This window comes from Grus americana, chromosome Z (genome assembly GCF_028858705.1).
Source record: "Grus americana isolate bGruAme1 chromosome Z, bGruAme1.mat, whole genome shotgun sequence".
Taxonomy (NCBI): domain Eukaryota; kingdom Metazoa; phylum Chordata; class Aves; order Gruiformes; family Gruidae; genus Grus; species Grus americana.
The window spans coordinates 76,374,550-76,399,331 of NC_072891.1; the positions used below are offsets into that span (position 1 = coordinate 76,374,550).

Below are 24,782 nucleotides of genomic sequence, written 5' to 3' on the forward strand. Positions count from 1 at the left end.
TCCTTATCCACCTTATCCTTCAAGGCTGGTTTTGTGATCACCTTGTAACTTTCTTATCTTTGTGCATCTGTTCTTCCAAGGCCGAGCTGTTTAAAATGAGATTGTTCCAGAGCTTCTTATCTTACAACTAATTATTTTCTAAGTTACAATGGTTTCCCTTTTGTTTGGTTACATCTATTGAGCAATGGCTCTAATTGCTTGAATTGATCTTAGTATTTCAATATTCACAGGTATCAACTTCAAATGAAATGCATACACATACAGCTTGCACAGCATGGACCTTCCTTCCCTATTAAAAGACTAAATTGTAGTCCCTCTCTCAAATTTATATCCAGCCCAGCATAAGAAAACTTGGTGAGACTTAGAGCAAGGATTACATTCACCACACTGGAGTTGAAAACATTAAATCTCCAGGCTTGAAAGAAAAATCCTTGAACTCCCCTCCACACTCCCTGTTCTTAGCCTGCCTGCCTTTCCTCTGGTGCTTTGTAAAGATCAGCACCTCTCCAAATGTGCAAGACAGAATTGTCATGGTGAATCCCTGAGGGATACTTCACAAGTTTTTTACACAAGTGGAGATTCAGAAGACAGTCCTTCCACATTCTTCTGGTTTCCCTGGCTTTTTTTTTTTCTTCCCCACCTGAGAACCCCGAGCACACATTGGTCTGTGTGCTGAGGGGGAGTGCTGGCCTTTTGGGGTCTTGTTCTCTCCTCCAGGACCCTTCTTTTCAAGGGTTGTAAACCTTAATGGGAGTATCAGCTCATGAGAGGTATAGACTCGAGCAGATATAAACATTGTACCCCACAGGGAGACTGCAGTATTACCACAGAAGAAACATTTACTTGTCTAGATTACAAATGTACTTTAGTCTCAGTTATCTGACAGAAGGAAGGTCAGAATTTCTAAATTGACCTGCTTAATATTTGGTCTGATGTTTAACCTTTGTTCTTGCTTGCCTTCCCAAACTGTAAGATTAGTGAATTTCAATGTGCTAATCAAACTTTGAATACTGACTGGATTTGCAAGTTCACCTGTGGTCCCAAATTCCCCAGGAAACTGAGCCATAATCTGCACTAGTGGATCTCAGATGCTATCAACTGGTGCAAGGAAATCTGCACCTGCTTTAGACTAAGCAGCATGTTTTTTCACATGAAGAACACTTAAGCAAATAAAACTGCATAAACACAGCAAAGAATCAGATATAAACATGTCACTTCCATATATCCTTACAGACAAATTGGTGAGATAAATTGGTGCATAAGCGCATAAGAAGGTAGAGGATTGCAGGATTGTCCTTAGTGGGAAAAAGTTCAGTTGAAAGCCCATTACTAGGGGTATCCCTCAGGGATCATATTTGGAGCCATAATATTTATGTCCTTATAAAAGACGTGGACAGTCATGACCTGGAAGGACAGAGTCCTTGCCCACCACCCTGAACTGGGACGCAACTGCATGTGCACAACTTCACATGCCTGTGAGCAATCTGATCTGTCTGGTCTGGCTTTGCTCATGTGCACATACTACACAACCTCACCAAACCCATACCAACCTAAATTATTCTGTGACTACATAATGGTAACTAGCACTCTTTCTTTCACCAGAACTAAGTCCTGAAAAGAAAAAAAGAACAATTATCTCTTCTGAACCAATAATCAACTATAGCATGATCTGCAAAAAAATCACCAAAACCCAACAAACAACCCTTACAATATGTGTCTACCCAAAAAGTTTAGTGTTAAATTCATCCCATGAAATAAAAAGAAATAGGTGTTGTTTTATCAAAATAGAACACCATCTTTTATGTATCTGATGTGGCCATGCTTTCAGTTCTTAGAGATTTTAGTGAGCATACTAGTGAGTTCCAAAAAAAACCCGCTTTCTGAACTGATTATATCATTAATTTTGTGCTGTATTATCATGTACTTAGAAAAATCAACCCCCTTCCCAATTCTTAAAATACTCATTTCGCAAACCAGTAAGCTATACTGTATGTTTACCTTTGCAGAATATCTACTTGTGACTTCAGAGCTAGGAAAGGTATCTGCTATGCATTTGGCATAATGCACATTATGGTATACTAATACTAAAAATTCTCCTAGATAAGCAGCTGCTAAAAGTCTCTTTTCCTTCCTCAAACCACATGCTATATTCATACCAACATGCTAACTGCATGTTAGGTAGCTGCAACATTTTTTTTTAATTATTCTTTAAAATTGAGCACTATCATCAAAATAGCATATTTTACCATTACACCAAATGAAGCACCCAACTTTTAGGGCCTTTGAGGTCAAAGCCATTACATAACCCCTTAAGGAAGGATGCAATTACCCCTCTCTCTCATGTCATATGCAAATAGAGAACATACATGGTTATCTTTATAGTAGCAAAGCCTCTCACATCAGAAGTGGTTCTTCTTTATTTCCATTTTCTTATTTCAGGCTGTAGTTAGCCTGGATGGAAAAGGAGTAGCTGGAGCAGGTACAGCACTGGATACTCGGCCGCCAACTCAGTCAGCCACACTGACAATCATTTTGGCCCTTTGAAGAGCGACCAGGTGCCACATGCAGCGTAGTCCCAGCACCCACCTCTCACAGAAACTGATCAGGAACTGGCCTTCAAGAAACGTGCAAGCACATTTGCCACAGAGCACAGATTTTTTTTTTCCCAATCAGAAATGATTCAAAAATAATTTGGAAAGATTTTCAACTCGCCAAATAAAAAGTGGCATTTAACAATGGCTGTATTGTTATACAGTATCAGTCTGATTCTTCCCCATACTTCAAAGTAATTTTTCTCAGTATGGTGTCCAGATGTCAGCAAATTAACAGGTGATAGGACATCATCAAGTGCTTCCCGGCTACAGTACCTCCTGCAGCAGTGCTGTCACAATAAGACCTTGAACAGATCAAGCTGCATCCGATGTAATTCCTGAAGCAAGCAGGCACACAAAGAAAATTCCCCTATCATGTAGACTTGCAGTCTGGCTATTTCAAATTATTAAAATAACCTCAGACTATAAACTAGGTGGCTGAGTAAAATCAGATTTACAGCAGCTCCCCAGATCTCTCTGTTCAGCTATGTTCAGAAGTCCTCCTGCAAAATAGTGGTCTATTTTTACAGGCTAACTACAGCAGCTTCAGGGAAGAGTAAACACATTCAGCTGACTTTTGCTTTTCCATTGTGACCAATGCAGCACTGGACGATGGCACGTGGTCACAATTTTGAATAGGTTCTCTTTACTCTGCTTGAATGGAAAAATCTCTGTAAACCACAATATAGTTGAACAGGCATAGATAAGGGGTTTTTTGGTGTGGGTTTTTTTTTGGGGGGGGGGGGACGGGACGGTGGGTGGGTGTTGGGGTTGGTAGCAGTAGGGCTGAAGTACAGAACTGCACTTTCTTAATGTAATTTGAGGGCGGTACAAAGACACCGCCGTAGCCCGGAGTTAACACTCAAGCTCCTCAGCCCCGCCACATAACCCCACACTAACGGCCAAGCACCTTCTCATCCACCCCGTTCTCTCCTGTCTCAGTGACCGCGGCCATAAAACTACAGCTCCCTTCCCTCACGAAAGAAAACCCGCCACTTTCCACACATTCCCGCCGCAGCCACCGCCCTTGTCCGCCTTTCAGGGCCGGAGGGGGCCTTTCTCGTCAGAGCCTGCCCGCGACGCTCGCCTGACCTGAGGGTGCCGGCTGTTCCCTCAGCCCGAGAGGCAGCGTTATGGATGTGCTCACTCGTCCTCTGAAAAGCAATGAGGAAAGGACCTCGACCCTCGCCTCCCTCGCTAGGAAGGGAGGAGCTGTGCCGCCTGAGGCCAGGCGGTGCGGGGGCAGCCTCCATCAGGCTACTCCCCCTCTAACGGCCGCCGATTCGCAGCGCCAAAATTCAATTGTTGCAGGCGGCTGGAAGACTCGCTGGTGGTGAGGTGCTGGGGCTTGGGGAGGGCGCCTGGCTGGCGTTAGTGCCGCCAGCGAGGGCTCGCTTGGCAGAGGCACCCGCGGGGCTGAGGGGAGCCGCGGCGAGAATGCGGGGGGCAGGCGCCGTGGCGGCAGGGATGGGGCTGCGTTCCCGGCGCATCAGAGGCGAGGCTGTCGTTTTCCCGGGCTTCAGCCTTCTGGTGCGGTGGGGCTGAGCAGGTAACAGTCCTGCAGGCTGGGAAGGGAGGCTCACCTTCTGCCAGGTGCTGAAAGATCCGTGCCTTTCCCTTTCCTTCGTTGGGTGATGGACTAACGGCCAGCTTTGTGAGAAACCAGGGTTATGCCACCGTCTTCATACAAAGGTCGTGATGAACGTAGTGTAAAGTCACGCTTAAAAATGTTGAAGTACAGGTTATTGTTGGGGTGCTTCCCGGATCTGGGGTCTACTTGGAATTTTACGTTTATAAATGCCTAGTCTCTTTGTTGTAGAAGGCGTGTTTTCTTGCCATTTTCTCACGCATTTAGCTGTTTGTTTGGTATGCAGTATGATTTGTTTTCTTTTTTTTTTTCCCCTCTCTTTTCTTTGAAATCTTTGTGATTCAGGTACCTTTCTTCATACTCTTGAGAATACTTTGACTGGTCCATTAGGAACACAGACAAGATGTACATCAAGTCAATTGTTCTTGAAGGTTTTAAATCCTATGCTCAGAGGACTGAAGTCCGTGGCTTTGATCCATTATTCAATGCTATTACTGGTTTGAATGGTAGTGGCAAGTCCAATATCTTGGACTCAATCTGTTTCCTGTTGGGAATCACCAATCTGTCACAGGTAAAGAGAGAAGGTGCATTTAAGAAAGGTCTGTCTTCTGTCAGCAACGTTTCATATTACTCATTTGAGTAATCTCTGATGGAAGACTTGAAGTAGTGCTTCTATTTAAAAAATTAGTTTTATTTATTTGGATTTTTCATTGCATAAAACTGGGTCTCTGTCATTTTTGCTCATTCTTATCTTAAGACTGATTTACAATTTCATCAATATACTACAGCAGCTCAAAGTGTGCAGCTTAGAACATTAGACTCATTTATGAGTTCTGAACTTACTCCGTTATGGATACTAAATGCTCTTTAAGTAAATGTACTGGTAACTGAACTAGTCATCTGGCTTTTTTTTTTTTTTTTTCTTAAACATCTATTCAGTTTTTGTCAGGAGTCTTATGCAGAAACAATTAGCTGGCTTACTAAAACTAGACTGGCATACTCTGCCTGTGGTTTTACAACACTAGCACCTTGCAGGTCCCATATGTCAGTTTCTCACATGAACTCTTAAATCTACAACTAGATTTGCATTTTGCTTGTTCATTTCTCCAAAACTTACAGTAGCACACTGAAGCTGTGTAATGAATTTCTTTCAAAAATGTATTTATCTATTCCATGGATTTAGGTGCGAGCTTCCAACTTGCAAGACCTAGTTTATAAAAATGGGCAAGCTGGAATTACTAAAGCAACTGTGTCTATTATCTTTGATAATTCTGACAAGAAACTAAGTCCACTGGGGTTTGAAGCTAATGATGAGATCACCATCACTAGGCAGGTGAGTCTTTAATATCTGTATTGCTCAGTAACCTATTTTTACTGTGCTCCACAGAGTGATTTTTCATGGGGGGAAAAAAAAAAAAGGTAATTTTTAAAGTGCCTGAGTTTTTTGCAATTGAGGCAATTCTCCAGTGTGGTTAGTAACACAAACTGTAGAAGTAGGTCCAGTGCACTAGATAAAAGAAATTAATGACTTGGGAAATTAGATTAATATTGTTAAATGTCTTATATCAATAATGTTTTCTATGGACTTGCACAGAAACATAATGAAATAAATTTCCTAAAGCAAGTTATAATTTTCCATTTTGTGGCTTTTTCGTCTGCTTTTATATTTTCCTCTTAATATCTGAACTGTGTGTTAAATTTGGTCTCTAAGAACAAAAGAACCATTATCCTTTTGATTAAGAGGTCTCCTAAGTTTAAAAAAAAAAAAAAACCACAAAAAGGAAAGGAAAACTTTTGGAGTTTGGAAATTTTGTTGTCGATATTGCCTGCAATGACTGATCTTTCTTATGTTTTACTTAGACATTTTAAATATCTCTTCAGTCATAGAATCATATCATAGAATCATAGAATGGTTTGGGTTGGAAGGGATCTCAAAGATCATCTAGTTCCAACCCCCCTGCCATGGGCAGGGACACCCTCCACTAGACCAGGTTGCCCAAAGCCCCATCCAACCTGGCCTTGAACACTTCCAGGGAGGGGGCCTCCACAACCTCTCTGGGCAACCTGTGCCAGTGCCTCACCAAAAGATCTGTGTTGATGTTCTGTATAGTATGCATATGTATGCAAAGATATAATGTATGGAATTTGCTCAGATTTTTTATTCTTTATTACAGTTTATATTCTCATAATGTCAAGTAATTTTTAAATCCCTTAAATTTTCTTCCATTTCTTTTCCTCCTCCAGGTTGTCATTGGAGGTAGAAATAAGTATCTTATCAATGGTGTGAATGCTACCAACACTCGCGTGCAGGATCTCTTCTGTTCTGTGGGACTCAATGTCAATAATCCTCACTTCCTCATTATGCAGGTATTGTGTGCATCTTTATAAAACCAAAAAGAATTGAAGTTGTACTAAAATTGAGGCAGGATAGATAGTCAAAGAACAGTTAATTTCCTAATCAGAGAAAAACAACTTCTTATAATGTAAAAATCAAATGTCTGTTAAGTAGTTGACATTTCCAGTACAGCATAATTTGACTCTAGAACACGTCCTGTAGCACAAGACCTCAGGTAGCAAACTTTTTCTAAAACATATTCCAATTTTATTTTCCTTTTTGTCTCTTTAACAGAGAGGTGTTGCTTTTATTAGTACGCTAAAAAGAGATTTTCTTTCCTGTTATCTGTGTTCCATGTTAGACAATATTTTGAATCAAGTTGATATACCTGCTTTCTTGAGTCACAATTAACAGAGGAAGAGCTGACCAATTGAAAAGATCCTTATAAACATCAACACATCAGGGACTAGATAAATCCCTGAAATATTTGCAAGAAATAATAAACCAGGATTTACTGTTTCAAATGAAACTGTTCCAACTTGCCGAGGGGGTGTGTGGGGGTGGGGAGGGCAGATTTGCACCTATTCTGCTTCCCTGTAGTTACATATGAGCTATATCTCCAAAAAGCCAGTTTATGATTAAAAGCTTATTCAACATCAGCAACTCGGTAAGACTCTAGAACAAAATAACTTATTACTCCTTAAAGATGTAAAAAGAAATGTGGAGGACAAGCCTAAGATAAGATGTAAGGACCATTTCAAGCTTGCTGCTTGAACAAGTGACTTGTTTGAGCTTTCCAAAACAAACCAAGTAAATCAGACTATCTTGTAGGAAAAAAAAATCACATTTGAGCTTATATTATAACCTATAAAAATGAGTTGGGATGTTTGGATTTGGGGTTTTGTTTTTTTACTATTGCATGGTACACAACCACCATTCCTGTTTTATCTTTCTGTCACCAGGGACGAATTACCAAAGTTCTGAATATGAAGCCACCAGAGGTAAGAAAGGTGTGGGACTTCTTTGAAGTTTTACTCATTTGTTCTGCACGACAGGGATTGATACTGGGACGGACACACACCCCCCCCCCTCCCCTCCCAAAAGGTATCGGAGGGAGATGAGATGTTCAACTCAGTTCTGAGTTGAACCTATCCAACATAAGAAGAAACATCAAATTTTTGTCACATTGCTTTATTTTAGATTTTAGCTATGATTGAAGAAGCAGCTGGTACTAGGATGTATGAATGCAAGAAAACAGCTGTCCAGAAAACCATAGAGAAGAAGGAAGCCAAACTGAAAGACATTCAAATGGTACTACATATTAGAAAGTATACTTTCTTTTTTATTTGTTAAAGATAACTGAATAACTGGTGTAGTGGTGTGGTTTTTAACTTCTAGAATATTTAATTTCTATGCCTGGAACTAGGTATTCATGCTTAGACATATAAGAGTTTTAAAAATATGAATATAAATCTTCTGGTTTGTGTTGCAGGTCTTAAATGAGGAGATCACTCCAACTTTACATAAACTGAGAGAGGTATGGAAAAATTAGAAGAGTGGTAAGACCCTTAAAGTACTGAAAAAAATACTTTCAGCTACCCTGAACCAGTATGTGGTGGCTAAAACAATAGCATGTTTTCAAGCTTTGTAGAATCTTTTGAGATAAATTTTATCTTCAGTCCAAACACAGAAAGTGTGACATTCAAGACTTCTGGGAAATCCTAGCAGGGAATGTAGGGAAAAGGAAGAAGACGAGAAATAGATAAAAATAGAAGATAAGAAATATCTTGGTTCTTAAAAAACTTGTGTCAAGTGATATTTCTGCTGTACAAACAATTGTACAAGTATTTGTTTTAGCTAAGATTTTCCTAAGCAGGCCTGCAATGTACAATACCAAATATATTACTTAACATGGATAATTCTTCCCCTTACGTACAATAATAGTAGAAGTGTTTAGAAGATTTCTATAACAGGCCTACTTAATATTATTTTTCCATCAAATTTTAGAGGTTTTTTAATTGGTGTTTTTTCAGGAACGAGCATCCTATCTAGAATACCAAAAAGTAATACGAGCAATAGAACATTTAAGCTGCCTCTGTATAGCTTATCAGTTTGTTCTAGCTGAAGACACAAAGGTATCCTCCACTGAAAAGTTAAAGGAAATGGAGGCTAATGTAGAGAAGTTTCGGGAATCAATGGCTGAAAGTGAGAAGAAGGTGAGACAACTTAATGAAGAAATAGCAGAAATGGAAAAGACAAGGAATAACGTAAGTGAGAACAAAGTTGTGCTTGTCTGAATATCTGAATACAAGGAGTTATATGAGAAGGGACTTATTTTTACAGATAACATACCATTGAATTTTTTTCTGGTGCGTTGTTTAGATTATACACTGCTCATTGTCATTCTTAGCCCTTGTCTAAAAGACATCTATTTAAAGTTTTCATTTGTCTGAAATCACTTCCAATCACCTAAATGAATAATAAGTGAAGAATAGAAACTGTTTGCCCTCATATTTCCACTCTGTGCATTCAATAGTAAGTTTTGCAAGAGATTTTTTTTCCCCCCCTTTTTTTTGATGTCTCTAAAGAAATACACTTCAAGTAGGAAACTCTTGTTCAACAACAATCAGTACTGACCTCAGTTTTGGGGGCAGTAAATGTGTTTAGATACAGGATGGTCCTAAATGCAGCTTTTGTACGGGGATGATGTTGTATATTATGGGATGACGTGGGACTTCAATAGTGGCTTCAAGTTAGTTTGGATTTCAGAGGGAAGACGCGTTCTGACCTGCTTGCATTGCAGTCTAACTGCCTGCTTGATCAGATATTTATCTCTTCTTCTACATATAGCTGTGAGCAGAAGATGAAATATTACAAATACTGCATCAGTATCTTAGGCTAAATTAAATTTCCTTTATTTCTGATTGTAGAAATTTGGAGATACTCTCCGTTCACTGGAAGATACTCTTGCAGAAAATCAAAGAGCTAATACGAAAGCAGAAAGTGCCCTTGATCTCAAGAAGCAAAACTTAAGAAATGAAGAGAATAAGTACAATGAACTGTTAAAAAGTATGCAGGAGGTAAGACCTTTGTATATAATTTTCTTTAAACGCTAAATGAATTCAGATTGAGGGGAACAGCTGGTTTTTCTTACCTATTATGATAAGAAAAATCTTATGATTGGCAAGAATTACGTCAGGAAAGCAGAAACAGATGGTAAGGGCATTGTTTGATTTGTGCGGCATAGGTAGTCGGTTCCCATTAGAAACATATCTGATGCATATACAAAGAAAGTGCCAACCTTCTATTAAGCTCAGGAGAGATCCCTATAGCTTCAAAAGTTTTATGCTCTCTGGACATGTGGTGGTATTTTTAAAATTGAAGGAGAAATTTCTACATTGTGTATTTCAGGTGGTTTTTTTTTTTAAATGCAAGAGGAGCACTGAAGAATACTTTACTTTTCAGATATTGGAAAGAAAGAGCTATTTCTCCTAGTTCTTGGGCAGTTGTCATCTCTTCCTGTATTTAATCTTTCTGTAGATCTTCAGTGCACTCATGGGGCAAGTACAGACTTGAACACATGCAAAGACAAATTGTGAGATCACAAAATCTGACAAAGGGTCATAGAAATGTAGCTGATGTAGTACTTATAGCTCCTCATCTAAACAACATGAATTTAAAGTTAATGGAACTCAGGTTCTCTTTTCCTTTTTTGTTTTTGTTCTTTCTTTTGCTGAAGGAATTTAAAATATTAGTTGTAAAGGAGAAAGAAATTGAGAAGATGAAGAAAGAACTAAATGATTTACAGGAAGCAAGTGAAAAAGATGCAGGTGCTTTAGCTGCAGCACAACAGCATTTTAATGCTGTGTCTGCTGGCTTGTCCAGCAGTGACGATGGGAAAGAAGCTACTCTTGCTGGACAGATGATGACCTGCAAAAATGAAATCAGCAAAGCAGTAACAGAGGCTAAACAGGTAAGAATAAAAGCTCTGCCTGTCTCAGACCAGCCTTCCTGCTTCTTTTGAAAATTGTCTGAAAACCAAATGACATACTCTTGAAAGGTCAGTGAAAAGATTTGCAGAATACCTATGCAATAGATTGTACAAGTTGACATATACATTAAGATGTCTTTTTGATAAAACAGGTCATTAAAACAATAATATCCTTGCATAAATATAGACAAATAGGGAAAAGCTATAACATTGCTGTAAGGAGTATAGAAGCTGGCATTTGAGAAATAAGGTAGGACTCACAGTACTCAAATGACTGATGGTATTGGATAGGAAGAAATTAAGACTACTGTCCATGATACACATTCATACTATAGATTTCTACAGTAAAACTTAATGGAATCAAAATAAAAATCCTTGAGACTGTGAATGGAGAGTTCAGAAGAAACTGTTTTCTTCTCAGTTAAACTATGTGCTAGTCACGACTGAAACAGATGCCACTTCTTTTGTCTTAAGATAGAAAAACTGCTGGGGTAGTTCTCATGGTGGAATTTAAATTTTCAGAGGTGAAAGTGCACCTTGCTTATCTAACTTAACTCTTTTGGGGAATATAACAAGGACAGCTGTGTCCCACATTGTTTTACCTTGTTTCTTTTCGGACTTTATGCATATGCTAATATGCGTTATTGTATCAAAATACACGATTTATGTTTTTATTTCCAAATCACCTGTGCCCTTACTTTCAAAGGCCAAGGCTGCTTTTTGGCATTTCTGCAACCAGTGGAAACTTTTACAAATTATATGAGCACCTTGTTAGTGCAAGTGTTCTCAATCTGCACCTGCAAGATTCTCTTTGAAGATCTTCTGGTTTCATATTTTCTTTCTTCTTACAGGTTCAAATGAAGTTGAATTATGCACAACAAGAATTAAAGACAAAACAAGTTGAAGTTAAAAAGATGGACAAAGGCTACAAGAAAGACCAAGAAGCACTTGAAGCTGTCAGAACAACAAAAGAAAAACTAGAGAACCAAATGAAGAAACTGAACTATGAAGGTCTGTACAGACTTTGGTGCATAATTTTGGGGAAAACTGAAAAGGAATATAGAAGTGTGGTGGGTTGACTCTCATTGGAGGCCAGGTGCCCACCAAGCCGCTCTATCACCCCGTTTCTCAACTTGATGGGGGAGAGAAAATATGATGAGAGGCTTGTGGGTCGAGAAGGACAGGGAGAGATCGCTCACCAATTAGTGCCACAGGCACAACAGCCTCACCTTGAGGAAAGGAAATTAATTCATTACCAATCAAATCAGAGTAGAATAATAAGAAATAGGAAAAAACCTTAAACCACCTCCCCCCACCCCTCCCTGCTTCCTAGGCTCAACTTCACTCCTGATTTACCCTACCTCCTCCCCCTAAGTGGTGCAGGGGGACAGGGAGTGGGGGTTGTGGTCAGTTCATTATGCATTGCCTTTGCCCCTTCCTCCTCATGCTCTTGCCCTGCCCCAGCCTGGGGGCCCTCCCACGGGAGACAGTCCTCCACCAACTGCTCCAACGTGAGTCCTTCCCACAGGCTGCAGTTCTTCACCAACTGCTCCAGCGTGGGTCTCTCCCACGGGGTGCAGACCTTCAGGAGCAGACTGCTCCAGCGTGGGTCCCCCATGGGGTCACAAGTCCTGCCAGCAAACCTGCCCTGGCGTGGGCTCCTCTCTCCATGGGGCCACAGGGCCTGCCAGGAGCCTGCTCCAGCGTGGGCTTCCCACAGGGTCACAGCCTCCTTCAGGTGCCTCCACCTGCTCCAGCGTGGGGTCCTCCACGGGCTGCAGGTGGATATCTGCTCCCCCATGGCCCTCCATGGGCTGCAGGAGGACAGCCTGCCTCACCATGGTCTTCTCCAGGGGCTGCAGGGGAATCTCTGCTCTGGTGCCTGGAGTGCCTCCTCCCCCTCCTTCACTGACCTTGCTGTCTGCAGAGTTGTTCCTCTCACATCTTCTCACTCCTCTCTCCCCACTGCTGTTGTGAAGTACATTTATCACCTTCTATAATATGTTATCACAGAGGCACTACTACCGTCACCGAGGGGCTCAGCCTTGGCCAGCAGCATGTCTATCCTGGAGCCAGCTGGAACTGACTCTGTCAGACACAGAAGCAAAGGAAAACAAAAAAATTTACTCTTTGCTTCCAATCAGCAGATGATGTCCAGCCACTTCCTGGGAAGTAGGGCCTCAGTATGTGTAGCGGCTGGTCTGGAAGTCAAATGCCTTAATAATGAATGCCCCCATCCCTTCGCCTTTCTGTTAGCTTTTATTGCTGAGCACATCTTCATATTGTATGGAATATCACTTGGGTCAGCTGTCCTGTCTATATTCTTGCCCACCACCACACTGCAGGCCTTTGGACGGAGATTGAAGGGACAGCCTGGATGCTGTGCCAGCACTGCTCAGCTGTAGCCAAAACACTGGCATGTTATCAACACCATTCTACAAGAAACAGGAAGCACAGTGCTATGAGGGCTGCTATGGGGAAAGTTAACTCCATCCCAGCCAGACCAAATACTAGAAGGAACTGAAAAAACAAGTATGCTGCTTTCTTGCACAAAGAAATTTCTCTGGTCAAACCTCTGCAAGCTCTGGTCTTCCACAGAAAATAATTTAAAACAATTTGATTTTATAAACTTTAGGCCTAATCTTTTAAAGTTTGATGGAAAATTTAAATTCCATCTAAAATTTAGAGTGAAAAAGTGTCCATCCTCACTATTCCTTCCTGGTTTTCCCTACCTAAAACACTTCTTAAAGTTCATTTCTAATTCCAGGTGACATTTGTTGCAGAAGCAACTCAACACTGTAAATCGATATCCCAGAATGACATTAAGAAGCACATTAGACTTTAAACTCTTTCTTTGCATGTTTGGTATTGTGAATGGTGTTAATTTGTCTAAACTGGAAATTTGCAAAGAATTTTAGAAAGTCTTTCAATTAAGTATTCTCTACATATATGTATATAAACAGTGTAGCATACCAATTTTTAAGCTAATAGATTTCTGTGCTCTGGATGTTTGTCTACTGTTTGTGTTCAACTCTTAAGAAGAGAAAGAAGAAGTCCTTTTAGCAAAAAAGAAGGCATTGACTCTTGACATCAGCCGACTGAGACAATTGTATGAAGGCTTAATGGCAAAGTTTCCTCATCTACAGTTTGAATACACGTAAGATCTCAATGTGATCCTAAAAGACATTTGAAAGTGCTTTTTGGGGCATTTTATGCACGGCTTGTGAGACTTTGAGGATAATTCCATCAATTGCTTAGTTGTTGCTTTCCTTTTAGTGCCATTGAATAATGACTATCTTACCTGCTGTGCAAGTAAAAGCAGGGAGGTGGCAGAAGTTAGGAAATGTTAACTGAATTAATGGGGAGCAAGGAAAGTGATACAGTCATTCTTAAATGACAGCCTTATCAAAATTACTGGAATTTAAAAGTTGTGTATGATTGTGTTTGCAAGCCATAACTCAACTTCAGTAGCTAAAACCATAGAATCCAAAGGACTAAGTTGCAAAAATATGTAATCATTACTTTCCAGAGTCCTGCCTGAGTACTGAGTAGACTTGCTTGGTAGAGGTCAACATTGTATCTGTCTATACCAATCAAGTATATGTATCCTCAGATTTATTTGCTTATGTAATAATCCATCTGAACATATTCGTATGGCTGTGCTAATAATAGGACTCATAGTAAAAATCAATTGAAAATTGCATGAACAAATTATGCCAAAATCAGGAAGGACATTCTTCTTATGACTTTTTAACTGACTCTTTACTGGGAAGTGTCTTGCCCTGAAGTATTTAATTTAACCATTTTCTGTGGGTTTTTTCCTGATAGAATTTAGAACTTCTTATACCAATATGATAAGCAGTATGAGTTTTTAAATATATTTAAGCTGTGTAAGAGAGAGGTGTGATTATCATAATTTAAATTTATTTTAAGAGATCCAGAAAAAAACTGGAATCCAAACCATGTGAAAGGCCCTGTTGTGTCTCTCATCACTGTGAAAGATCCATCCAAAGCAAAAGCCCTAGAAGTAGCGGCTGGAGGGAAACTCTATAACATTATTGTGGACACAGAGGTATGTTTATTACTTTAATACAGCACTCTGAAAGCTGAGATGAGGTTGTGTGATTCAGGGTTAGCGAGCATGTGTATCGTTACTGAATACTTTAAGAGGTGGTTTGGACCCATGTACATGTTTAAATTAAGTCAAGAGAGTCATGCATAGTTATTGGCCTATCATCTTACTTTACAAAATCAGTTATGTATTCAGGTATGCTTTGTAACTCTTCTCATTTGAGGTGACTGGCAAAAAGCTTTTAGAAAAGGGTGAACTAAAGCGTCGATACACCATCATTCCGCTGAACAAAATTTCAGCTAGGTGTGTTGGACAAGACACAGTCAAGTTGGCCCAAAACTTGGTAAGTAAATAAATACACTATTTACACTATTTTGCTTGTATACTTTTTTCATTTTGTTTCTTTGCTAAACACATGGGCTTCTTAATGGTTATACTAGTAAGAATTTCTATAGGGTTTAAGGGTATCTTGATTTTATTTTTTTCCTTTGTATCCTTTCAGCTATGCAATGTTTAAATGGATATTAATTATTCTACTTTTAACTGAAATTTTTTTAAAATGTAATTATATTTTTAGAGTTTTTTTTATCAAGAGAAGACAAATTAAATTTGAAAATTCTTATAATTTTATGCATACTAATTGCATTTTATTTTGTTTGTAGGCTGGTCATGATAATTTGCATTTAGCCCTTTCTCTAGTCGGATATGAATCTGAACTGCAGAAAGCAATGGAGTATGTCTTTGGAACAACACTGATATGTAATAACATGGACAATGCTAAGAAAGTGACCTTTGACAAAAGGATAATGACAAGAAGTGTTACACTTGACGGAGAAATGTTTGACCCCCAGGGAACTCTGCATGGAGGCAATTGCTGGTTTTATTCATATAATAATACTGTGTCTATTGATTTGTTTACTGCTCTTTATGCTTTTTATAAAAGTGAACAGTAACGTTTTTATTTAGCTATATAATACTCTTGGAACAAGAAAAGCTTTGAATTCAAGCACTTTTTGAAGTAATTCATAATTCATTTGAGGTAATTTCATAAATTATGAAAAGTTAGTTGATTTCGCAAGAAGCGTACAGGTAATATTCAAAGCTTGCAGAACTAAATTCTGTAACAGAGCAGGTAATCTTTCTCCACTGAGAACTACTGTAACTTTAGCCTAGCTGCCTTTCTGTTTTGTAACTAAAAGAAACGATCAACCTACATCGTTATTAACATTTAGAATTTGCTACTTGCCAGTGATAAATCCACTAGTCTAATTCCAATTAGCTTGACTTTGGTTTGTTGGGTTTTTTTTCACTGAACAGGTGCATGCTCACAGGCTGTACCAATATTGTCTAAACTTCAAGAAATGAAAGATGTTGAAGCAGAACTCAAGACAAAGGAATCTGAACTTGAGACGGTAGAGAATGAGCTGGCAGACTTGAAGAATGTTGCTGAGAAGTATGGTTTGCCCTATAAAATGTCTATTGTTTCTCTTATGTGACTGAGTAAATGTAATATAAAGAAATATTTTTGGCGGACACAGGGCCTGTTGAGAATGTAATATGCAGAAAATTATTCCCTTCCTCCCTCTCCCTCCCCAATTTAATTTGTAAGTAGAGCAATTGACAAGCAAATTTTAGATAACACATGCAAGAAAACTTTATTTTGGGTAGTAAAGGAAAAGAAATGGCATACAATGATGTCTACTTGAAATCACTTAAAGTTTTCCAAAGCTTCATGAATGCCACTGAAGAATGGATCTGTTCCAGCCATGTTTTGTAACGCCCGTACAGAATTCCAGTTTGTGATGGCTCTTATTTTTCTCCCCCCAAAGTACAAAGATACTAAAGGGGAATGAATATCTGAGTGACGCTGCTGTAAGGATTTAAATAATTTTAAGTCTGATCTTCAGCTACACAATTACTGAAAATCTTTTTAAAAGATGGAATGTAAAAATGTTTAGTATGTTCTGTAAAAATGCCATAAGGTTGTGTAATATGCTATCTACCAGCTGGATTTATTTTTCAGTTTGTTTTGAGTTGTAATAGACTTTCAGAAATAGGACCAAAAGGAAGAAAAGAGTTTTGCTTTTGGATATTTTTTTTCTTTAATTCTTCAGCCTAACATCTGTCATGCTGCCAGTTGGAAAAACATGAGCTCCGAATTGTTGCCAAATTCCATGTGTTGTGTTTTGTTTGTATTTTAATATATATTATCAGGGCCACGTAACCAGGAGTTACATATATAATAACTTCCCTACCTACAAGCATCATAATTACTGTTAAAGAAATTACATCAGACTTTCATGCATTTAAGCTTATTTGTCCTACAGTCATCATTGTATCTTACATTAGAATGGGAATATAAGTATTTATTTACTTATTTCTATGTCTACTTATTTCAACTTTGAAACTGAAGTGCTTGGTACCCTTCATCAAGCAATGTATATGATTACTGTCTTCAAAGGTACCAACAAATGAAGCAGCAGTGGGAGATGAAGTCTGAGGAAGCAGAGTTGTTGCAAACGAAGCTTCACCAAAGTGCTTATCACAAACAAGAGGAAGAGCTGATTGCCCTAAAGAAAACAATCGGTGATAAATGTGTTCTTAATCTTTTAATTGAAAACTAATTGCTGAGAATGAGATGGAATTTTGGCTGTTTGAGTAGCAGAATCTTAAGTAAACAAAATATTTTTAGCTTTGACAATACTAGCTTTATATGTGGAATATGTAACATACAAAATCACAATAGACTTGTATCGAGGTGATTCACATAAGGTTGGTCGTTCTCTTGTAGTAAAGGTTATATTGTTACTATGGTTTATATAGTTTTTAATAAAAAGAAAAATGGCTTTGCGGGGAAGTTTTAAAATGGATTTAATCCCATATTTGAGTAACCTTTGGTTTTTTTTCAAGCCATCTGTTTCTGTACATATTTAAGGTTAGCAATATAGTTTGTGTAACAAGAAGGCATTGGAAAGAAGTACTGTTCATAAGCTAAGGAAAAAAGTAAAAGGAAGAAAATGCAGCAGTAAGTAAAACATCTAAAGAAAAAAGATGGGTAGGAGAGATACATATGTAGATGTAATATTCTAGGGATTAGATGATATCTTGCTTTATCATATGCTTTGGCATATACTTGCCTCTGACAGAAAAAAAAAAAAAAAGAAAAAAGGCTTACTTTGATTAATTTTAATGACTGGTTGGCTACTTGGTGCCCTACCAATAACTAGTAACAACAGCACACTGTCCTACAGTAATAATTGAAATAGCTTACTTCAGTAACTAGCAAACAACCACTTTTTTCTGTTAGAGGCAAAGAGGAATTTATTTCAGTGGGAGTTCAGTATGTAAATTTAAAGATAAGAACAATGCCTGATCTCAGTACTGTATTTCTTGATTCAGAGGAGTGTGAAGAGACATTGAAGAAAACTGAAGAAAGCCAAAAGAAAGCACAAGATAAGTACAAGGTATTAGAGAATAAAATGAAAAATGCAGGAGCAGAATCTGAAAAAGAACTAAAAAATGCACAGCAGAAACTAGATGATGCCAAGAAAAAGGCAGACGCTTCAAGCAAAAAAATGAAAGAAAAGCAGCAGGTAAAACTTAACACTTGTTGGCAATTTTCTCAATGTCAAAAGTGGTTGCAGTAATTATAAAGTTTGGTTCTCCTGAAGTTTTAATAGTGTCAGTTTTGGAACTTCTATATTCTGTAGTCATTGACATAACAATTGCTGATGCGTGGTTTGGTTGGTTTTTTGGTGGTTTGTTTTTTGGGGGTTTTTTTGTGTGTGTGATTGCCCCCTCGCTGAAGAACAGGTACCTTTAATCTTCTACAGCACTAATATGTCAAACCAAATCTTAATTCTTTCCATATAAGTATAACTGTAATAAATTTGAAAACATCTTTCTAGGAAGTTGAAGCTTTAGTTCTGGAACTTGAAGAGCTAAAACAAGAACAGGCCTCCTCTAAAGAACAGATAGCATCTGCAGATAAAATAATCAAAGCCTATCACTCTGAAGTTCAAGTTTTGACAGCTGAGGTGTCTAAGACAAAGGTAAAAGCAAATACTGTGTTTCATTATTTGTGATGTTACTGAAGATATGATCCCCTAAAGCTCAAAGTATAACGTGTGTTTTTTTGTTGTTTGGATTTTCTTGCCAGCACTGAATTATGTTTAGCCTAGGTAGTGGTTTTTTGGCTTCATTACTACATGTGAATTTTTTCTCTTTCCTTGCTGTGTCCTTATGTTCTAACAACTGTTTGACACCAACGTTTAAAAGAAGCTAATAAATGACTGTTCGATTTGTTTTTCAGGAATCTGTAGAGAAATCACAGATGGAACTGACCAAGCAAAAGGAAGTAATTGTGCTACAGGATAAAGCAATTAAAGCCAAATTTGCAGAGACAGTAAAATGCAGAGAAGAAAATAATGAATTACAGCTTAAAGTTAAAGAATTAGAACACAACATCGGCAAACATCAACAAGAGACTGCTGATGCTGCTGCCAAGGTATTTCTGAACAGTGCTGTGATCAAGAGTGGTTATTTCCCCTGCCACATGCCTTATTTCTTCGTAAGCACTGTAATATTTGCAGCTCTTGATGCTGAAAAGTTTTATCCCAGGAGGGTTTGGAAATTGTAAATTGTAACAGAGCTTATCAGTATGGGCTAATAAGAGTGTAGATCACAGTGAGAAGGTGATCAATGAGATGAACATTCTGACTGTAGGGACAAATTAGGTAACTAATTAAAGAAGCTAATCCTGAGATTTAATGACAATGGCTTAGTCCAGATGTAGAAAAACTTGTTCTAAGTAAACATGATGGGTATGTGTGAAAGCTCCCTTAAAATCTTGGTTCATCTATAGTCTTGGAAATCTCATGAAGCATTGTAAAGGTATGCACCTGTTCTGCTTTGGGATAGAAGAATTAATGTTGTAGAGTAATTTTAGGATGTTGATTTATTATTTTTCATTCACATTTGACAAGGAAAAAAAACCAACCTCAGCATATCTTCTTGTTTACAGGTGGACAAAATGCTGCAAGAGTACAAGTGGATAGCTTCAGAGAAAGCACTTTTTGGTCAGCCAAACACAGCCTATGACTTCAAAACTAATAATCCTAAAGAAGCGGCTCAGAAGCTGCAGAAACTACAGGAGAAAAAAGAGAAGTTGGGAAGGAATGTGAACATGAGAGCTATGAGTATGCTTTCTGAGACAGAAGAGAGGGTAAATGTTCTGTGCTTTAACCTTTAAAGACTGGGCAGGTTAAATATACAGTATTAGGTATAACCTAGGTTTATATTTACATATGCTTTATTTCAGAATACACCAAAAATAAAGCTAAATCTTCATGAAATAGCAGGAAACCTTTTATTAGATCTTTTATACTAATCTTACAGTTTTGAACTATTTGCTTGTGCACTGGTTTTCTAGATTATGCTTAATCTTGACTTTGGATGGTAAAAAGAATAATTTCATTCCGCCCCTACCCTAGTCTGTCCTAAGTTGGCAGCAGCAGCATTAGTAAAGCTTTGCGTTATCCATTACAGTATCTGGGAATTACATGTTTTATCAAAGGTTGCAGATCAAAAAACTGTTGATCTTCAAGCATGATAGACTGAAGGTGTGCCAGGGTTGTCTTAAATTCATCTGTATATTGAGGCTATTCCAGGATTGTCTCAAAACTGTCCACTGGCTGACACTTGAACTTTTCTAGTACTGTTTCATGATTAGAAGTGGCCTGTCAGCCTCTAGAAGCATCCTTTCTTCTATGCAAAGGCAAATGAAACATGATTAACTTGAAAAGGAAGTGCAACTTTCAGAGTAACGTTGGTCTTCACTTTTACCGTTTTGTTGAGAATTCTAATGCTTTAATTTGCAAATAATATCCTAAAACTTAAATCCTGCATACAGCTAAATGAATGCTTTGGATTTCAATCTTGTGGTTAATGGCTATTTCATGGTTACAAAAACAATAAACAGCGAAGCTGTAAGATTAGCACAAAAATGTATTTGAGCACAAAGTTCATTGAAATAAATCTTTTCTTCTCATTGCGCCAGTACAATGACTTAATGAAGAAAAAAAGAATTGTAGAGAATGACAAGTCAAAAATTCTTGCAACTATTGAAGAGCTTGACCAGAAGAAAACTGAAGCTTTACATATTGCTTGGAAAAAGGTATGACACTTGAAATCTAATCTTCACATTTTAGCAGAGGATCAGATTTAACTTAGATTACTCTTTTGCATATTTAAAAAAAAAAAAAAGTCTCTTTCCAGAACTAATCTCCTTTGCCTAGTATTTAAGTTACAAAACAACCTCTTCTTTTCTTCTGTTTCATCTCACTTTTGAGAATAAGACATGAATTCTCTAAGAATTATAAAGATACGGTTAAATCTGCAAAACCACCCTTTTAGTGCCCACAAAAATTTAAGGAAGGTTAAGGTACAGGCATGCTGAAATCATTGTCTGTAAGTTGGACAAACAGTGATACAGTCTATTTTTGTTTGCTTAAGCTAATACTTAACCAGAGTTAAAACCTGGTTCTGCACAACCACATACAATGTGGGGCTGTGGATCCGGGCTACTGTTCCTGTCACTGAAAGGATAGGTAATACTGGAACGGAGCAACAGCTGATTTATGTTTCTGTTATCTAAGCACTCCACCTTCTTACTAGTTCTGTCATATCATGAACTATAACAAAAGTAGAAAATTTTCTCTTTCTACATGGAAAGCTCTTTTCTGCTTTACCAGCAGAACTTGTACTTTTTGGCCTTTGAGAAGATTGATTGTACCAAAGATAAAATTGCTCACGAATGAAGTATTGGTTTTAATTATTACTGCCTGTACTCAATATATCACTGAGAGACTGGTACCTTTTAATTGCAAAATCTTGTTTGGCAAAAATTAGTGAATTGTATTCAAAAGCGTCATGGGTGGTGGAATAATTGTGTTCTCAGATATATTCCTTGACTTAGGAAATTTTAATCTACGTTTACAAAGTTGTGTCCCATCAAATACGTGGACATAACTTAAGTAATCCTGGGAAGAAGAGGAGTGGGGATGATGCCAGTGTGTGCCTCTTACAAGGTGCTTATAGTTTTGATAGCCCTTAATTGGGAGAAATCACAATTTACCAGTTAATAATTCTAAGGTAGTGCATAACCATTTCCCTGGCTGATACCATAAAGAAGCTTTCCAATATTTCTTCATTTGATCCTTCTAAAATGCTTAGTATAAGGTGTCATATATATATATAAAAAAAAAACCTCAGTGTTGCTTCTCTTCTCAGTACAGAGTAAATAAAACATTCCATTTGCTAATATTTTCTCACTATCATTCTATCTTGAAGATTACCACATACAGAAGTTATTGGGTTAAATTGGGCAAGACATCTAGAGCATAATGCAGCTTACCACTAAGTTTTTAGCTGTTTCTGTCTTGATTCAAAGCAGGTACATACATCTTTTATGGTCTGGCTTCTAGGTGAATGAAGACTTTGGTTCAATTTTCTCCACACTTCTACCAGGAGCCAAAGCTATGCTAGCAGCGTCTAAAACCCAGAATGTCTTGGATGGTCTGGAGTTCAGAGTTGCCTTGGGAAACACCTGGAAGGAAAACTTAACAGAACTTAGTGGAGGACAAAGGTCAGTGAACTACTTTGTGGGTTTTTTGTTTTCCATTGCAGCTGTGTATATAATTGACATGTGTAGCTTATTATAGTTCAGAAAAGCAAAAAAATTAATCTTTTCCCTGATCAAGTCAGGGACTCTGTCTCCTTTTGACCTGACCTAATATTGAAAGCATTATTAATTCAGTTCAGCTCAATGAGGAATACAACTTAGAAAAATGCAGTACTTGGCATATGATAACAAGTAAAACTTTACTCCATGGAGAAGTGACAAAAAAATTGAGTGGTGAGAAAACTGCATTTAATTCTAGGTGGTACTGAGGTGCTGCTGAATTAAATGCTCCAGCCTTTCAGCTGTAAGCTCAAAAATCTACACAGACAAGTCCTGCCCTGGTGTCCAAGTAGTCTCATGGTGACGCTTCTCCAGTGACTACAGCTACTGTGTAGGGTATGTGCTTCTTTGCAACTTTTAAGGAAAAATCTAAGAAATTGAAAAGTAGAAACAGAATTTGGGAAGAAGTGAGACAGAGATACAGAATTTTCGGAAGGACAGAATGCTTCAAGAACTGTACGCTGGAAAACAGCAGTGCAAAACTCAGAATTGAAAGTAGGTAAAGCAACTGCAAGATTTTAATCATCACCCAGCAAACCTGATCTTCTGATAAAAGAATAAGTAACATTTGCCATTTCTAGCAGAAGGCTTCACATTTTGAAACCAGAAGTTGCGGCAGAAGCTGTCATTCTGTTTCTTCGGAACTCAAGAGCATGAATCTGCTTTTGGGAGAACGTTTTGTTACTACCAAGCAATTGTTTTCATAAGCCCAAGCCTCTCAAATAAGAGGGTAAAAACATAACCTTCTTCTTCTCTGTATTAGATCATTGGTGGCCTTGTCCTTGATCTTAGCCATGCTTCTCTTCAAACCTGCCCCAATTTACATCTTGGATGAAGTGGATGCAGCCCTTGATCTCTCTCATACCCAGAATATTGGGCAGATGCTTCGTAGTCATTTCAGACACTCTCAAGTAAGATCTTGAAACTATTGTGATCATCTATTTATGCACTTCGTTATTTTCTTCAGAGGCAGTCTGCTGCTGAGCATTCTCAACTGTTCAAGTATTATTCCAGAGATGTGTGTTGTATTTTGAAGTTGTTTGAACTGTGGGGTATGTTAACTTACCTAGCACATTCTGTTGGGCTTTAGTTATGTTTAAGAATATTGTTTGAAGAATCCTCTTTGGAAAAGGCTTCTAAAATGTTGTTTATAGTCTTTATTTGGATGGCAGCATTTATATTAATCCTCCTGGTTTGTTCTAGTTTATTGTGGTGTCCTTGAAGGATGGAATGTTTAACAACGCAAATGTCCTCTACAAGACCAAGTTTGTGGATGGTGTATCAACTGTTACAAGATACGAACAGTTTCAAAACAGGAAAAATGCAGGTGCCCTCAAGAAAACCCATGAAGTACCAAAGCGTGAAAAAAGACAATCTGCAGAAACAGCAACGATCTTAAATGACCTTTCATCTGTATTAGCAGCTGCTTCAGTGCCCCCAGCCTGTATCTAGACCAAGAAGAAACTCTTCATTTTCTTCTTTTAGAAAATAGCTTCTAATCTTGAAATATTTTTTTATAGCTTAGCTTTTAATTCACACCCATGCCTCATCAAGAATTGAAATTCACAGGAGACTGCTGCCTGATGGCATTTAGTCCTCTTGGTGTACCATAAGCAATTCCCGTCATCCCTCTGTAAGCTTTTACACATAAATGTACGTAAATAGTAGCTCTGTAAGCTCATCAGGAGGAACTGAAGCCTTTGAATGAGGAAAATCTGATCTGACTTGCAGTGTTTATGGCATTCAGAAACCCTGTTACAAAGTGTAAACTCTGTCTCCTGTTCTCAATTCCAGAGAACAGTAGCATACCAATTTTTTTAAGCTATTAAAATTGTTTTTAAGGAGCACGGTATTAAGAATTTTAACTCCCAGATTATTTGAATGTTCTTTACAATTTGCTGCACTGATGTTTTTATCAATAAATACCTGGAACTACACAAGCTGATTGTGTATGTGCCTTCCTGTTTTTCATCCCAGTGCCTACTCAGAATTAAACACTTCCTCAATTTTGAGCTTCCTGCTGTATTTCTGATTATTTAATTCTGTACTGTAAACATTAGAGGTAAGACAAAAATAATTCTTTTTAGACATGGATGGTCACAATCAAATTCAGACATCCTGATATATCTTTTTTTTCTTTTTTCCTCCATTTCCCTCATCTCCCGTTACCAATGAAATCAAATAACATCCCGCTGCCTTCACTGGCCAGAAATAATGATGCATCTGTGCAGCCAGCACTCAGGCAGCAGAAGTGCAGCTTTTGTCACAGCTCACCACAGCAAGCTGGAGCACACCACTGCTACCAGTGGCAAGGCTCCATGTTCTGGGGGCTCATCTTGCCAGATGATGCTTCAGCCAGGGAGTAGCTAATATCCATACAGTTTGTATTTGCTCACTCTCCTCTGCTCAGCTGATTTCCCCCCGCGCCCCTCCTCTTCCTTTCAGAATACCATTTAGAAAAGTA

The 24,782-nt window shown here is 38.2% G+C and overlaps 1 protein-coding gene across 2 annotated transcripts; it reads left to right on the forward strand.

The window, feature by feature from the left end:
* The first annotated feature begins 3,895 nt into the window (after positions 1–3,895).
* On the forward strand, positions 3,896–24,307 carry SMC2 (structural maintenance of chromosomes 2). 2 transcript variants are annotated; one of them, XM_054808870.1, is made up of 25 exons: positions 3,896–3,924; positions 4,525–4,750; positions 5,363–5,512; positions 6,424–6,546; positions 7,477–7,515; positions 7,715–7,825; positions 8,007–8,051; positions 8,548–8,781; positions 9,445–9,594; positions 10,254–10,487; positions 11,357–11,516; positions 13,545–13,662; positions 14,439–14,577; positions 14,801–14,920; positions 15,240–15,444; positions 15,895–16,030; positions 17,039–17,163; positions 17,977–18,170; positions 18,486–18,629; positions 18,890–19,084; positions 19,601–19,801; positions 20,636–20,752; positions 22,062–22,222; positions 23,082–23,229; positions 23,522–24,307. In XM_054808870.1, the coding sequence occupies exons 2-25, from the start codon at positions 4,583–4,585 to the stop codon at positions 23,768–23,770; spliced, it is 3,666 nt and encodes a 1,221-aa protein (XP_054664845.1). In that variant the 5' UTR covers positions 3,896–3,924; positions 4,525–4,582; the 3' UTR covers positions 23,771–24,307. The 2 variants fall into 2 exon arrangements, with proteins under 2 accessions (XP_054664845.1, XP_054664846.1); XM_054808871.1 differs by lacking the exon at positions 3,896–3,924 and adding an exon at positions 4,109–4,140.
* The last annotated feature ends 475 nt before the right edge of the window (positions 24,308–24,782 follow it).